General features: G+C 36.4%; 1 protein-coding gene across 5 annotated transcripts in view; it reads left to right on the plus strand.

The window, feature by feature from the left end:
- Pabp2 (poly(A) binding protein nuclear 1) overlaps positions 1-15415 on the plus strand; it is a 74036-nt gene that overhangs the window by 56783 nt on the left and 1838 nt on the right. For all 5 annotated transcript variants that reach the window (XM_067111746.1, XM_067111750.1, XM_067111748.1 and 2 more), the window contains exon 5: positions 5150-5274. In XM_067111746.1, the coding sequence (XP_066967847.1) occupies positions 5150-5274 (125 nt within the window). The remainder of the gene's footprint in view (positions 1-5149; positions 5275-15415) is intronic.

Here is a 15415-nt window from a genome sequence, read left to right on the forward strand (position 1 = left end):
TACGACAATTTTCGGTTTACGAGCAGCAGAAAAACGGAACCCCCGTCGTAAACTGGGGACTGCCTGTATTATTATTATTATTATTATTATTATTTATTTATTTATTTATTTATATATTTTTTTTTATATCAGTCATTCTGTTCAACTGGTTGGTATTTATAGCGTGGGGTTCCGGGTTGCATCCTGCCTCCATAGGAGTCCATCACTTTTCTCACTATGTGTGTTGTTTCTAATAGCACACACTTTTGCATTAGTCCAGGAGCTACTTCTGCATCTAGTTTTTCCAGGTTCCTTTTCAGGTATCTTGGGATTGTGCCTAGTGTTCTTATGATTATGGGTACAATTTCCACTGGCATACAGTATTCCATATCCTTCTTATTTCTATTTTCAGGTCTTGATATTATCAATATTTTCTTTTTCTTTCTCATCTACTCTGGTGTCTCATGGTATTGTGACATCAGTAAGTGATGTTTTTTTCTTGATATTGTCAATCAGCGTCAAATCTGGTCTATTGGCACTTACCATCCTATCTGTTCTAATATCATAGTCCCAGAGGATCTCTGGTGATCCTTTTCTATCACTCCCTCAGGTTGGTGTTCATACCTGTTATTACTGCAAGCTAGCCGGTGTTTTTTGCACAGGCTCCAGTGGAGGGCTTTTGCTACTGAATCGTGCCTCTTTTTGTACTGTATCTGTGCAAGCGCTGGACATCCTCTTGCTATGTGGTTTATGGTCTTATCTTTCATATTGCACTTCCTGCATAAGAGTGAGATGTTATTTCCATCTATTGCTCATTGGATATATCTGGTTCTTAGGGCCTGATCTTGTGCCGCTGTTAGCATTCCTTCTGTTTCCTTCGTGGGTTCTCCCCTCTGTAGCCATTGCCATGTGTCATTGCTGGCCAGGTCTTTAGTCTGTCTCATGTACTGTCCATGAATTGGTTTGCTGTGCCATTCCTCTTTCAGTTTTTCATTCTCCTTCCTCTGTACATTTTTGGGTCTTCATCAACTTTTATCAGTCTTTCTTCCCATGCACTCCTTACCCACTCATTTTCACTGGTTTTCAGGTGTATCCCCAGTGCTCTGCTCGTGATGTTGACACAGTCCTCTATGCTTAGTAGACTTCTCCCTCCTTCCTATCGTGTTATGTATAGTCTGTCTGTGTTTCCTCCTGGTGGTAGCACTTTGTGTATTGTCATGTGTTTCCTAGTTTTTGTTTCCTAGTTTTCTGGTCTATGCTGTGGAGTTCAGCCTTTGTCCACTCCACTACTCCCGCGCTGCATCTGATTACTGGTACTGCCCATGGCTTCATGGCTTTTGTCATGTTTCCGGAGTTGAGTTTTGACATGAGTATCACCTTAAGTCTCTGCATGTATTCTTTCTGATCATGTCCTCCATCTCTTGGTGTTTTATATCCTCTCCTTCTATTATTCCCAGGTATTTGTATCCTGTCTCATCTATGTGTTTGATGCTATTCCTGTTGGGTAGCTTTATCCCCTCAGTCCTTATCACTTTTCCTTTTTGTATGTTAACCAAGGTGCATTTTTCTTTTCCAAACTCCATCATGATTTCCCCAGATACTGTCCTTACAGTCTGGATTATGGTATCTATTTCCTTGATGCTCTTACCACACAGCTTGATGTCGTCCATGAACATCAGATGGTTGATTCTGTTGCCTCCTTTCTTGAGCTGGCACCCAGTATCCATCCTCTGCAGTACGTTTGTCGTGGGAATCATGGCTACTATGAAGAGTAGTGGGGACAGTGAGTTGCCTTGAAAGATTCCTTCCCTGATGTTAACCTCTGCTATTCTTATCCCAGACCTTGTAAGTACTGTATTCTAGTTGTGCATTGTATTTTTCAGGAAGTTGATGGTGTTTTCCTCTGCCACAAATATTTTCAGGCATTCTATGAACCATGTGTGCGGTATCATAGGAGCTGGTCTTTTGTGCCCCTACACTTTCTTCTGCAGTCTTTCTGTTGGTGGGGGATGGTGTTTGTATCCTCTAGCTAATTGAATATCCTTTCACAGGTGATGCCTGTTATAGCTGATTCACTTGAGGTAGATTCTTGGGCCTACGAGACGTTTGTTTGGCGGCCTCTGATTGGCTGGTACCGGGAGGTAGGCAGCTCACTCACCGTCTCATCTTTACTTATGTAGCTCAGAAAACTAGCGATATGTCTATATATTTCTTCATTTATCTCACGTTCGGAACAAGATAGGAAAGTTTTGGTCATACCATAGGATTCGGTATTAATTGTACCACTAAAAATGATTGCTTGAAATCAATAAGAGAAAACACAAAGGAAATACAACGAGTAAAAGTGAAGAGAGAAGTTTTAATTCTTTATACCTGTTTTTACTTATCATCGGATTTTGCACCATTCATGCGATCAAGACAAAATAAAACTTGTGTTTTCATACAATGAATTCACCCTGAATACTCTGGTGCTTTCAGATTTTAGATGCTTGTGATATGTGAGGAGAAAATGAAGAATATGTCTTATTATGTTGCATCCGTTCTTGACGCAGTTTACCAAGAGACAGTGATGATGATCTGCAAGACTCCCCGTTAGTCCTCTCAGCTGTTGATAGTTGCCAATTAGCGATATGAGAAGTTTGCAGTTCCGGCAATATTTGCTGTATTATTGTCATTACATTTTCTGTAAATAAATTCATAGAATTTTCATTATGACTGTCGAACAGTTTCACTCCAGTATTATACTGTATATGTCTGTATGTCTGGACCTATCTGATATGAAGAAAAATAATCAGATGGTTGCATCGGGAAGTGTTGGGTTGAATTTAGTCTAGAAATTTGCGTACATACTGTAGACACTGTGATAAATAACAGGCCTACATAATGATGAGTTCATTATTATGGCCGCTCATTTCTCTGGTCAATAACATCAGAAGCTTATTTTTCACATGTTCATTAAATGAACAAAAGTACATTTTTTATTTCTTACCATAAAATCTGTTGACGATGTCTAAATTGAAGCCAGCACATCCAGGTGCATCCATCTGATTATTTTTTTTTTCGTATCAGATATGTCCAGACATATGGACATATATGACATTGAAGGGAAAATGTTCGAGAGTCATAATGGGAACGCTATGCATTTATTTACAGAAAATGTAATGACAATAATACAGTAAATATTGCTGAAACTGCAAACTTCTCATATCGCTAACTGACAACTGTCAACGGCTGAGAGGACCAACACATTGCCATACAGATCATCATCACTGTCTCTTGGCAAACTGCTTCAAGAACAGATGCAACATAATAAGACATATTCTTCATTTTCTCTTCACATATCACATGCATCTAAAATCTGAAAGCACCAGAGTATTCAGGGTGAATTCATTGTAAGAAAACACAAGTTTTATTTTGTCTTGATCACACGAATGATGCAAAATCCGATGATAAGTAAAAACGGGTATAAAGAATTAAATACTTCTCTCTTCACTTTTACTTGTTGTAATTCCTTTGTGTTTTCTCTTATTGATTTCAGGAAATCATATTTAGTGGTACAATTAACACCGAATCCTATGGTATGACCAAAACTTTCCTATCTTGCAAAACGGGAGATAAATGAAGAAATATATAAACATATTGATTGTTTTCTGAGCTACATATGTAAAGATGAGACAGTGAGCGAGTCGCCTGCCTTCTGGTACCAGCCAATCAGAGGCCGCCAAACAAACGTCTCTAGGCCCAAGAATCTACCTTAAGTGAATCGGCTATAGTAACTTCCACATTATTGGTAGGCTGGTGATAGGCCTGTAGTTGCTTGCTGTATTTCCCTTGTTCTTGTCTTTCTGTACTAAGGAATGGTCATCCATTTGGGCGCATGGTGGTTTGTGATACAATGCTGGTTTTTTTTTTTTTTTTTGCTAAGCATTGGTGTAGGGCCTTGAAGTTTTTGAGCCAGTATCCTTGAACTTCATCAGGACCTGGGGCTTTGCAGTTGGGCATTTTGTTTAGTTGGTGTCTGACTGTGTCTGTCGTTATCTTGATGAATCTTTGTTTTATTGTCCCCCATCTCTTCTGCCTTGACCTCTTATAGCCATGTTGTATTTTTGTTATGTGATACTGGATTGCTCTATGTTTTTCGAGAGTCTCTTACTTGGTTTGGCTTCAGGAATTTCTTGGTGGTTGTCTTCCCCTCTGGTTAGTTCCAAAGAGTTTGTTCTGTTGGTATCCTTTATTCCTGTTCATGTACCATTGGGTCTTATGTGCTTTGTCTTTACTCCTTTGTTTTATATTTTCTGCTATTATTAGTATTATTATTATTATTATTATTATTATTATTATTATTATTATTATTATTATATCTCAGTCATCCTATTCGACTGGGTTGTTTTTAGTGTTGGGTTCCGGGTTGCATCCTGCCTCCTTAGGAGTCCGTCACTTTTCTCACTATGTGCGCTGTTTCTAATAGCACACTTTTCTGCATGAGTCCTGGAGCTAAATCGGTATATAGTTTTTCCAGATTCCTTTCAGGGATCTTGGGATCGTGCCTAGTGTTCCTATGATTATGGGTATAATTTCCACTAGCGTATTCCATATCCTTCTTATTTTGATTTCCAGGTTTTGATACTTATCAGTTTTTTCTCTTTCTTTCTCATCTACTCTGGTGTCCCATGGTATTGCGATATCAGTGAGTGATACTTTCTTCTTGATGTTGTCAATCAACGTCACGTTTGGTCCATTGGCACGTATCACCTTATTTGTTCTGATACCATAGTCCCAGAGGATCTTTGCCTGATCGTTTTTTATACCAAAATACCCTAGTGCCATTTCTCAAGGAAACTAAATTAGCCGATGACAGGTTTCAGGCAAACCCATAAACAAAGGATTTAATGTTAAAGGAAAGATTTAAATGGTAAAAAGGATTAATATTAAAGGAAAGATTTAAATGATATAAATCTGACTGTGGTGCTTTTTCGACCTGGCCACACCAGTGATCTGAGAAGTATGTCTTTGACAGACTTTCTGAAAATATTTTGAGTTTTTTAAAACATTTTTAACAAGATATTCAACTGCTGTTTTACAGTACTACACACTACTCTGTTTACTGTTTTAAATTTATGCAATTGATTAATTTGATAAGTATTATAGAGCACACAAATTTTTTTTACAGGTAATGCCAAAACGCACCAATAAACCAGGTATTTCTACAACCAACCGTCCCCCTCGTGGCATCAGAATTGGTAGAAGTCGTGGACGATTCTATTCTGGATACAGACCTATACGACGCCCTTCTAGGTATCCGTGTTAATTTTTTGTACTATTTTGTTTAATCTTGTAGGCTAACTTTGTAGTTACAAGCATTTTTATGTAAACCATACTGGACTATCTTATAATGCTTACCAACACCTCAAAATGTATTCTTGACAGTATTAGTGTGTAATGAAATGTTGTTTGGCTGTAATTTGTGACTATCTGCACAAAGTTTCAGGGCATGTTAATGAAGATAATTATTGTATGAACTGATAGTTACACTAGCATTGTCTGCAACGAGACGATCATAGAAAGATCCTGAATTACAGTTAGCACATACACTACTTTGAGCAATCTTATTTACCACTAGATTTTGTACATAATATTTATCTTGCATAATTTAAAAATTTTCTTCAGTAGAGGTTGTATATGATAAGTTAGTATTATCATAAGATGGATTCATTCTTTACTGTGTAATTTCCATCCCAGCCTTTGTGCGCTTGATTATATCTTGAATATTTTTGGAAAAAGTAACTCCTTCAAATCATGAATTGCAAGAGCATTCAGAAATTTTTCATTGATTTTTAGTTTTTTTTGGAGTAAGTCATGTATATTTATATGGAGAGCAAATCGTGCACCTTATTATTCAGCCAGCATTTTTGTTCTGTTCTTATTTGACTTACATGGAAATTGAATTAAATCATTTATGCTGAGCCAAAACCTTGCATCTCAGTCAGTGTTCAATTTGTTTACAGCATCCCCCCCCCCTTTTTGAAATATTATAGGTTTGCATATTTTAACACTGCAGTAGTATGTGAATTGCAAACCACTTATTTTTAATGTCTTCCTAAAAAGTTGGTTCTAGGGCAGACAAGCTTGAGTTCTAGGTAGGTACTGAAAGTGGCTGAGAAGTGATTAGTAATGGGTGGTTTCTTTTGTAAAGTTGCTTATAACATCATTGCTTCATAACTTTGTTGGCCTAGAGGATTTGATCTTATTGAAAAGTGAAAATTTTAGAATGATTGAATTGAAGTTAAGTAGCTGTAGGGGAAGTAAAGGAAATGTTTGAAAATAATAATAGAGAAATCACTGTAACCAGTGCCAAGAGAATTTTCTACAGTGTTACACAAAGCCTATTGGTTGGCTCAAATTGAGAACAGTGAGGAGACCCACTTCCCCTGCTAGTTGAGTCTCTCATCTTGTCAAATATTCTCATTCCTTGACTTCATTCTTTCTGTTTAGGTGTCTTCTTATTCTTCTGGCATAGTTAATACTATATCACAATGGATCTGCACATTCAGTGATGCTCATAGCATTTTGCCCATAATACATATAAAGGACTTTCCTTTTAGGAGAGCTTATGCCTCTTATTATGATACTGTATTATGCCAGATTATTATTTTGGCTAATTTAATCTGACCATCAAGTGACACTTTTCATGACTCTTGGGGCAGGACCAAACGATATCTCTCAAAATGAGATGTATGTTAACAACAAAGCAATGGGGATAGATGAAATGTAACATACAGTAAGCAAAATATATGGTGTAAAAAGATGTAAAGAATTGTTTGTATTGCTTGCAGTACAGTATTCTTGAGTTTATGTAAGTTGCCAAGATGATGTTGACTTTGTAACATTTTGTTCAGCATATTCTCTAATACAGTACACGCAGTCCCTGGGTTACGTCCGGGGTTCCGTTCCGGGAGTGCAACGTAGGCTGGAACATCATATTAAAAAATTGCTAAAAATGATAAATAAGTGATGAAAGCCTTGCCTTTAATCCTTTAGTTGTTTTGAAAACTTCCCAGTTGATTTACCTTGCTTCTGGTGAGGTGTGCATCCATGATCTTGTAGAATTTCGTCCAAAAATGTACAAATATTCTTCGTCGCTTACAGCGCCCCGTAAGACTGAAACGATGTAACCTCGGAACATGTGCTGTAACCCGGAGCAAATTTTTTAATGAATACATTTGAAAAGCGCTGTAAGCTTGGAACGATGTAAGCCAAGACCGATGTAACCCTGGGACTGCCTGTAGTGGACTTTTTTGTTTTCTTAGGTACAGAAATATTCAAATCTTGAGTGAATTATCTTTTATCTTGAAATTTAAAGTAAGTTTAAATGTATATTCTGTCCCATATGTTGACATCAGTTTGTGCACTATGATGTAGGCTCTAGTTCTGGAATTTTATACCATAATGACAGGCAGTCCGTGGTTATTGGTGGGGGTTCCGTTCCAACGGCGTGACAATAAGCGAAAATCGCCGATAACTGAAAATCGGCACTTATGGGCACTGATAAGCGCCGAAAATTGCCGATTTTCGGTTACCAGCACCTCTGTTAGGTATGTATTGGCGCCGGTATGCGATTATCGGCGCCAATAAGCGGAAATTGTCACATATCGGTGCCGAAAATTGCTGATTTTCGTCGCTAGACAAGCCCCGTAAAACCAGATCGCTGATAAACAAGTCCGCTGATAACCAGGGACTGCCAGTATTTGATATATATACAGAAAGCTCCCTATTTGACTTACTAATTCATCCAGGCTATTAAAAATTCCATGAAGTAAAATCATTAGCATGATGTTAAATCAGAACTGAAGTACTGTATTTGTAAAATTTAATTATGCAGGATAGGATACAGTGTACTGTATAATCAATAAAAATAATTGATAGACTGGTGTAATGCAAAGTACTGCACTGTTAAACTTATTAAGAATTGCTTTCCTATTAATGATTGATAGAGATTTTTAAATTGCTAAAGCATTTATGACTACACAGCTTGCATATTATGAAAATGATGTGAAATACGGTATTGAACCGATGCTCCAAGAATCCAAGCTGTACATTCAGGGGAGTCTATGAGCATCGTTTATGAACATATGATTCCCTTTTAAAGATGTGCATAAAAAATCTCAGAATAATATTTTTCACAATATGTGGCAGGCCCCAGATTTGATAAACTGTCAATGAATGTTTACATGCTTGATTTGTTATGAAATTATGAAAGATTGATACAAGATGGTATGACCAGTGTTTTGGAGGTTTTAATCTATGGCGTTTAGTCTAGGATAAAATCATATTTGTGGCAGGCCCTAGATTTGATAAACTGTCGATGAATGTTTACATGCTTGATTTTATGTTACGAAATAATGAAAGGTTGGCAGAAGATAGTATGACCAGTGTTTTGGAGGTTTTAATCTGTGGCATTAGTCTAGGATAAAATCATTCAAATGGCATAGAAAAAACTTACTCATGGCCAGTAATTTTTCTACCAAGTTTGACTGAAATTAGAAAGCTATAGATCTGTCTGAACAGAGGCATGTTATTATGTGGAGGAAATTAGTGGAGAAGTGAAGATAGAATAGAAATAGGTCAGTGATCACAGAACTCAAGGCAAGGCCTCACCTTACCACTTCCACACTCCATGAGTTTGAAATTTTCTTGTTTATTCCATTGCATATCAATGGAATTTGGTGTGTCTGACTCGGCCAAAATGTTCCCAGTCACCACAACCCTGCTGGGGCCTTCAACAAAATTCAATATGCGCAAATATGGTTTGGTATTTTGATTGACATTTACTGTATTTTATATATTGTTATTTATATTCTTTGTTATCTTCAAGGTAAGAGCTTTTGTGTATGTGATTGTTTTTTAGTCTTTGTGTGTGTGTGTGTCTATAAGTACATGAGCATCATGTTGGGAAACACTACATATGCGCTGTACCCCTCTCTCTCTCTCTCTCTCTCTCTCTCTCTCTCTCTCTCTCTCTCTCTCTCTCTCTCTCTCTCTCTCTCTCGCCAGTGCAGCATTTTTATTAATGTAGAAAAACATAGCAATTAACAGTAATGTAGTGTTACAGACATATTTTTCAGTCTGTGTATTTGTACTTGTCTATACATACAAAGCCATCACATTACAAAACACTATTCAGGTATCTCTCTCTCTCTCTCTCTCTCTCTCTCTCTCTCTCTCTCTCTCTCTCTCTCTCTCTCTCTCTCTCTCTCAATAGGAGAATGTTATTGTTCCTTTAAATTAGTGTTTTAATTATGGGGGGAGGGATGGGGAATTGGAATGGAATTTTTCTGATGTGTATATTGGAGGATTCATCATGCAGATCTTTCTCTTGGTTAGTAAGTAAATTAATATTTGAAACTGAATGAAATAAAATACCAGTTAAGATAGGCTATTTTATTTATATGGAATTGCTGTACACTATAAGGTAAGCGAGTTGCTCCAGGGTGTTGCATTGTTTAGACCATATGCCAATTTTCATTACGTAACAGGATTCCTTACAAAGCAGGATGGGCAGACCTCTAACTGTCTGTAAAGTTGAGCTGCCACTGTATTGACTTGCCAAATAAAAAAAATTGTACCACTGATGGTCTCTTCATGCAATGCTTAGTTTTTTAGTCAGCTTGGAACCTGAAGTCAAATTGAAAGTATTGTGTACTGGTAATAAATCAAGATGTAAAGATAGATGTTATGAAAATGAGAGGCTAGTCAATAGGTCCAAGAGTTATGAGTATTTTTATGAGTAATCAGAAAGATTGTTATAAAATGTTGAAGAATGTTGGTAGGCTGCTCATGACAGAAACAGAAATCAAGCTTATGAATAAAATGTCACATTTGCAACATTAGTAACAATACATTTCAGACAAGGGTTGGTGAAATAGAGCTGCTCAGAATGGTTTGCATCTATATATCAAATGTTAAAATTCAAGAACGGTGTGTGGATGAAATTAGGAAATAATCATAGGTTTTAAATAATTTTGAATATACAGTAATGGCATCTCAGAGGAGATTCTAGTTTAGAGGTAAGGAAATGGTTAGAAACAGTGTCACTGAACTTGAAGATGGTCTCAGAAGTAATATATTAGATATGGCACAAATTAGTGTTGCCACAAAAAAAAAGGAAACATTATCCTCAAGGCTTCTTTTACTCATGAAATTAATAGAAAGGAGGTACGTAGCCTACTTTATCATTGTCCATGGGTGGAACCAGTATTACTAACTGTTGAGTCACCCCTCACCTGTTGATTTAGAGACTCCTCTACTAGTTTTCTGTTAGCTTTCACCATAGTACTAAAATGAGATGGGAAGTTTGTTGTTACTAAAAAGTATGGAATATTCAGTGTTATGTAAATAAGGATACGAGAGTTGTTAAGACAATATCTCCGCATATCAAACTACTGGCTTATTATGCATGAGGTTCCTACTAAGGATTAAGTTGTGTTTTAGCGCTAAGAAGTCTGGTGAATAATAATTTGTTGAAGAGCTCGGTGGGAAAAGTTAAAAACTTGAAGCATCTGGGCGAAGGTGCAAGGATGGTACTTGGGTTGACGATGTGAGATTTTTTTCATTTTCTAGAATCTGACGTCCTCAGTGCTCGCTTCTGTTTTTGCCTCTCTGTCATTTCTACTTTTTTTTTTCTTGCAAACTCAGCTTTTCCTAACCCTTCGTATCAAGCTTGTTGAATAATTTTCCCTGGCAGTTGTTAAGTATCCATTCTTCCAAGGACTATGACACATTACACTGTTGCTGATTTTGCTACTGATTGCTGTCATTGTTGAGCAGTCTTTTGATACTTTTGCTCCAAAGGCTCCCACTGATGTTCCCATTGCTTCATAAAAGATAGGTTACCTAATCTTACTCCTAATGCTGTGTGAAATTGGTCATTGCCACTGAAATATTGCCTGTACCACCAATTTTCAGTTGCTTCAAATTGTTTGCTGTGCTTTTCATCCTGTTCTGAAATGTATTCATTGATGAAAGGAGTCTCATGGCTATCAGGAGTATCCCTAAACAGAGCTAACGGAGATTGAAACAAAGATCTTGTGAACTAAGGAGATCTGGATGCAGTGACAAGATTGTGAAGAGGACCAAGTGAACAACTTAACCCAAGCTGAGGGTTTGCAGGCAAAGAACCCATGCTTTCTTAAGTCAAAGAACTGGTGCTGTGAAGAGCCTTAGTGTTTTGAGACTGTGAAATGAATATTGTGATAATTAACCCACTAAAGACACTTTCAAGAGGGTGTCTCTTGTCTGCTCAAGAACAACCCTCATACTGATATGACTTCTATTAGGACTTACAGGTAGGAAGGGGCTTTCTGAACCTTGCATGGGATTTTGGTTTCTTCCTGTATTGGGAAGGTTTCAACAAAATGATGAATGTCCTCCTCTTATCTTTCTTGTAATTAAACTTTGCTCCATCATTAAAGAAAGTCAAGGTGAAATGATTCTGTGGTCTCTCTGGACAGTGTTGGGATCTGCCACTATGGAAACACCTGTGACTTATCTAAACTGGATTGTTTTGTAAGCTTGATAGGTATATGAAAGTGTCTTAGACTAATGTAGATTAGTTTTTCTGGCAGATTTAACGATGCTGGTGCTCTTAAATTTGATGAGCTATAATACTACTTTAAAGCACCGTAGTTTTTATGCTGTGCATTGCTGCCTTTGAAAGTAAATGCAAGTTAATTGGTCTTTTTTTTATATTTTCATCCATGTTATCTTTTTATATATGGGCATTGTGTTCCGTGGAAGCTTTGTTTGCAAGTCAGTGGCTTTGTAGGCTTATCCCATTTGAATGTTTGTTCTGTTTAAATAATAATATGCTAAAAATTTAGCCAAGTGCATTATAAAGTTATGCCAAAAAAATATGAGGACATGGCATTTGTAAAGTAAGTCAAAATTGACTCATTATTTAAAAAGTTTAATATATACAGTAGATGTAAAATCTAACATGTAAATTAATTGTGCTTATGTTGTGAAAAACAACCTCACTTTCTGGGGAAAATTTTTTTATTCAAGAGAACTTGTTAGGCAAATGGTAATCTTGTCGCCATTATACTGTATGCATGGTAAGCAGACTAATAAACAGCAGTTTCATGGGAATGTTGGGTGACAAAATCCTTTTGTATTTTATTTAAATGCTGTTTTTGTTTTTTATAATGTAGATGATTTTTATCAGAATTGTTCACTACCAAAACTTACTGGTTAATTTCAGTGTATTTTAGAATGATTAGATAACACTGAAAATGTAATAGAACACAACCTTTTTTTGTAAAATGTTTTGATTAGGGTTAGAGCGCTTCTCAAAATTTCATGGTAAGGTTAGTTTATCCACCTCATTCTCTCTCTCTCTCTCTCTCTCTCTCTCTCTCTCTCTCTCTCTCTCTCTCTCTCTCATGCTAGGATTCTAAAATAGTTTATTGTTCTCTTTTTGAATTGATATATAAAATTGAAAATTCATGCAATATATTTTTCTTTGTTTTCATAAAAGATGTTTACAAAATTTTCTTCTTTTGCTGTAAGTGTGTTGTGATTTGGTGATCAAAGTGAAGAGAAAAGTCATATAAATGGACTCCAAGGGGCTCGTAGGTCTTTGAAATATTTGTGTATTACATACATCACAAATTTTGATGACTGAAGTGCCCTACAGAAGTTTCTGTTAAGAACAGTAAGAAAGAACTGAAAGTATGAGAATGTGTGGTTATTAGTATCAAGGTTTGTGTATGTAGTTTATAGGAGGTTGAGTGAGAGTAAATAAAGAATCCACATAGTTCAAGTCCATTTTGTCAGTTTTTATATTTGCTAAAGGTATTTATGGCCACCACATAACCTTGTCATTTTCTGTCTTTTGTATGGTAAGCAAAGGAATTTTATTCATCAGAAGTCGATATTTACATCTTCGCTGATTAGTCCAGCATACTCTGTAAGAGTTCAGTTGTACTATGAAGATAACCACCTTTATTTCTGTATTCTCCTCCTGAGCACCAGGTAGGTAATACAAATAACAGACTACTTTGCTTGGTGATTTCTCAGCTTCCTGCAGTACAGTAGCAAGTACTTATGTTACTTGTCAAGGCCCATTGATTTATTTTATGACCAGGTTTCAGCCTTTTAGGAGCTTTTAACTTCTTCTTTGGGCGAGTGGGTTCCGTTCTCAGCTAGCACTCTGCTGGCCGTGAGTTCGAATCTCCGACCGGCCAGTGAAGAATAAGAGGAATTTATTTCTGGTGATGGAAATTCATTTCTCACTATAATGTGGTTCAGATTCCACAATAAGCTGTAGGTCCCGTTGCTAGGTAACCAGTTGGTTCTTAGCCACGTAAAATAAATCTAATCCTTCGGGCCAGCCCTAGGAGAGCTGTTAATCAGCTCAGTGGTCTGGTTAAACTAAGATATACTTAACTTAAGATGAAGGAGTCCAGATTTATACAAAGGAAGAAGCACCTCAGCTTAACAGATGTTTTGGTGGCTTGGCTCTCTGATAAGTAACGAAGTCTGTTAAGCAAAGAAGACCCTTTATTGTAAACTACACTTGAATATCTTGCAGTAACTGCAGTTTGACATAGTTCCCAAACTAAATTAACCTGAAAGTTAATCTTAACATTCAGTTTAAGATATTGTTATAAAAATATATCACATCTAGTTGCAGCACAGCAAAAAATAATAGTAATGTAGCTGATAAGCACAAAAGCCTGTAAGTTGAGCTCTTGTCAAGTTGGGGTGTTGCTAATGTATTTCAACAAAGCATATATGCAGAAACTATGGTAATATGATGGAAAATTTATTTTTGCTTTGTATTTTCTTTGTAAAAATGAGAAAAATACAAAAAAGTAATATAGCCTTGAAGCTAAAAGCCCATCACATAAAGAAATAAAGATGGGTTATATTTGTAACCCAAGAGTTGTCTTGCTGCTCATCATTCTAATGAGTATTCATTCTTGTAGAATAATTCAGATTGCCAGGAATACGCCCTGACAAGCTTACACAAGTTGGAGGCCAGCAAGCTTACACAAATTGGAGGCCAGTATGTGGAAAAGATATGATGAGCAAAGAAGAAGAGTGAATGAATGGATTTGAAGATATGTTGGTGACTACATGTAATCCGTTAGAAAATTAATGACCAGTCCTGTCAAGTATTTTTAGATATTAACAAAAAGCAGTAAAAATGAGATAAAAGTTTAACATAAACTTATATTTATTTGCATACTGTAAATAGATAAAGCAGAAAAAGAGATAATTGATGAAAAAAAAGTGCTCAAGTACAGGTATTCCACTACACGCAGTTTCAACTTTGAACTTTCAAAGATACAAACTTCCATGTCCACATGATGTATGGGATACAGTACAGTATATGAATTTTATTTTGTGTATATTTTGTTACCATTTTTTCAAGGAAAGAGTACAGATCATTAACTTTCTATATAAAGACCAAATCTACTTAGTAGAAACCTAAGCTACATTACCACATGATGCTATATGTTGCAGGCTGACTACAATGCTGGATGCTTAGGCAAACTTTGTTCAACTTGCAAACCAGCTCTTGGAATGGAACTGATTTGTATGTAGAGGACTACCATATATTATTAAGAAGGGAACTTGAACACAAGAAATGGGTAGCCATGGTATAGGTAAAGAACATTAGTTTACAGCCACCATTTATTGTAAAGCAACTAAATGTACCACTTGCAATGACAGCAACTACAGTTAGGAACATAGACACTCTAGGTATTAAGAATAAATTTCCTTAATTAGGCTCCAGTTACCACTGCTCAGTGACATATCCATGTTTAAACTCTTGTTACCAGTGCTCAGTGAATTTATTATCTATCATTCAGCCAGCTATTTTATATTGGATTAATTAAGTGTCTGCAGTAATAGTTGTATCATCTGCGTATTGTACATTCTGAACACTTCCTGTTAAACACTAGACTTGAGAAAGTCTACACACCTAAAATTTCACCATGAACTGCATACTATCTGGATAAGTGAAGTAAAGCCTTGGCCACGTTATAAGATGGAGTAGATTTAAGTAACAAAATTGGAAATTGTTCTAGTTTGGGTTTTAATACATTGTCAGAATTGTCTTAGATGCAGCTTTCTAGGTCTGCAAGGGCTTTACAGCTTTATATAAAAATGTAGATCTTGGAAAAGTTCTAATTCATAATTGTGAAATCTAGAAACGTATGTGAAAGGTGGAACTGGTAGGTTGATGTCATCCCTGTTATAGTATTTACATTTGGTCGTAGGTATACACATAGTTCTCGTACTGAATCTGTTGAAGCTTTCTTTTCTATTGATCATAACTTGGAACTTTAGGAGGCCTTGAAACTTTTGTTGAGACTACCCTGCCTTATAGTACAGCTAAATCCACCTTTATTTCGTACATGACCTTTGT

Source organism: Macrobrachium rosenbergii, chromosome 11 (assembly GCF_040412425.1).
Source record: "Macrobrachium rosenbergii isolate ZJJX-2024 chromosome 11, ASM4041242v1, whole genome shotgun sequence".
Lineage (NCBI taxonomy): Eukaryota > Metazoa > Arthropoda > Malacostraca > Decapoda > Palaemonidae > Macrobrachium > Macrobrachium rosenbergii.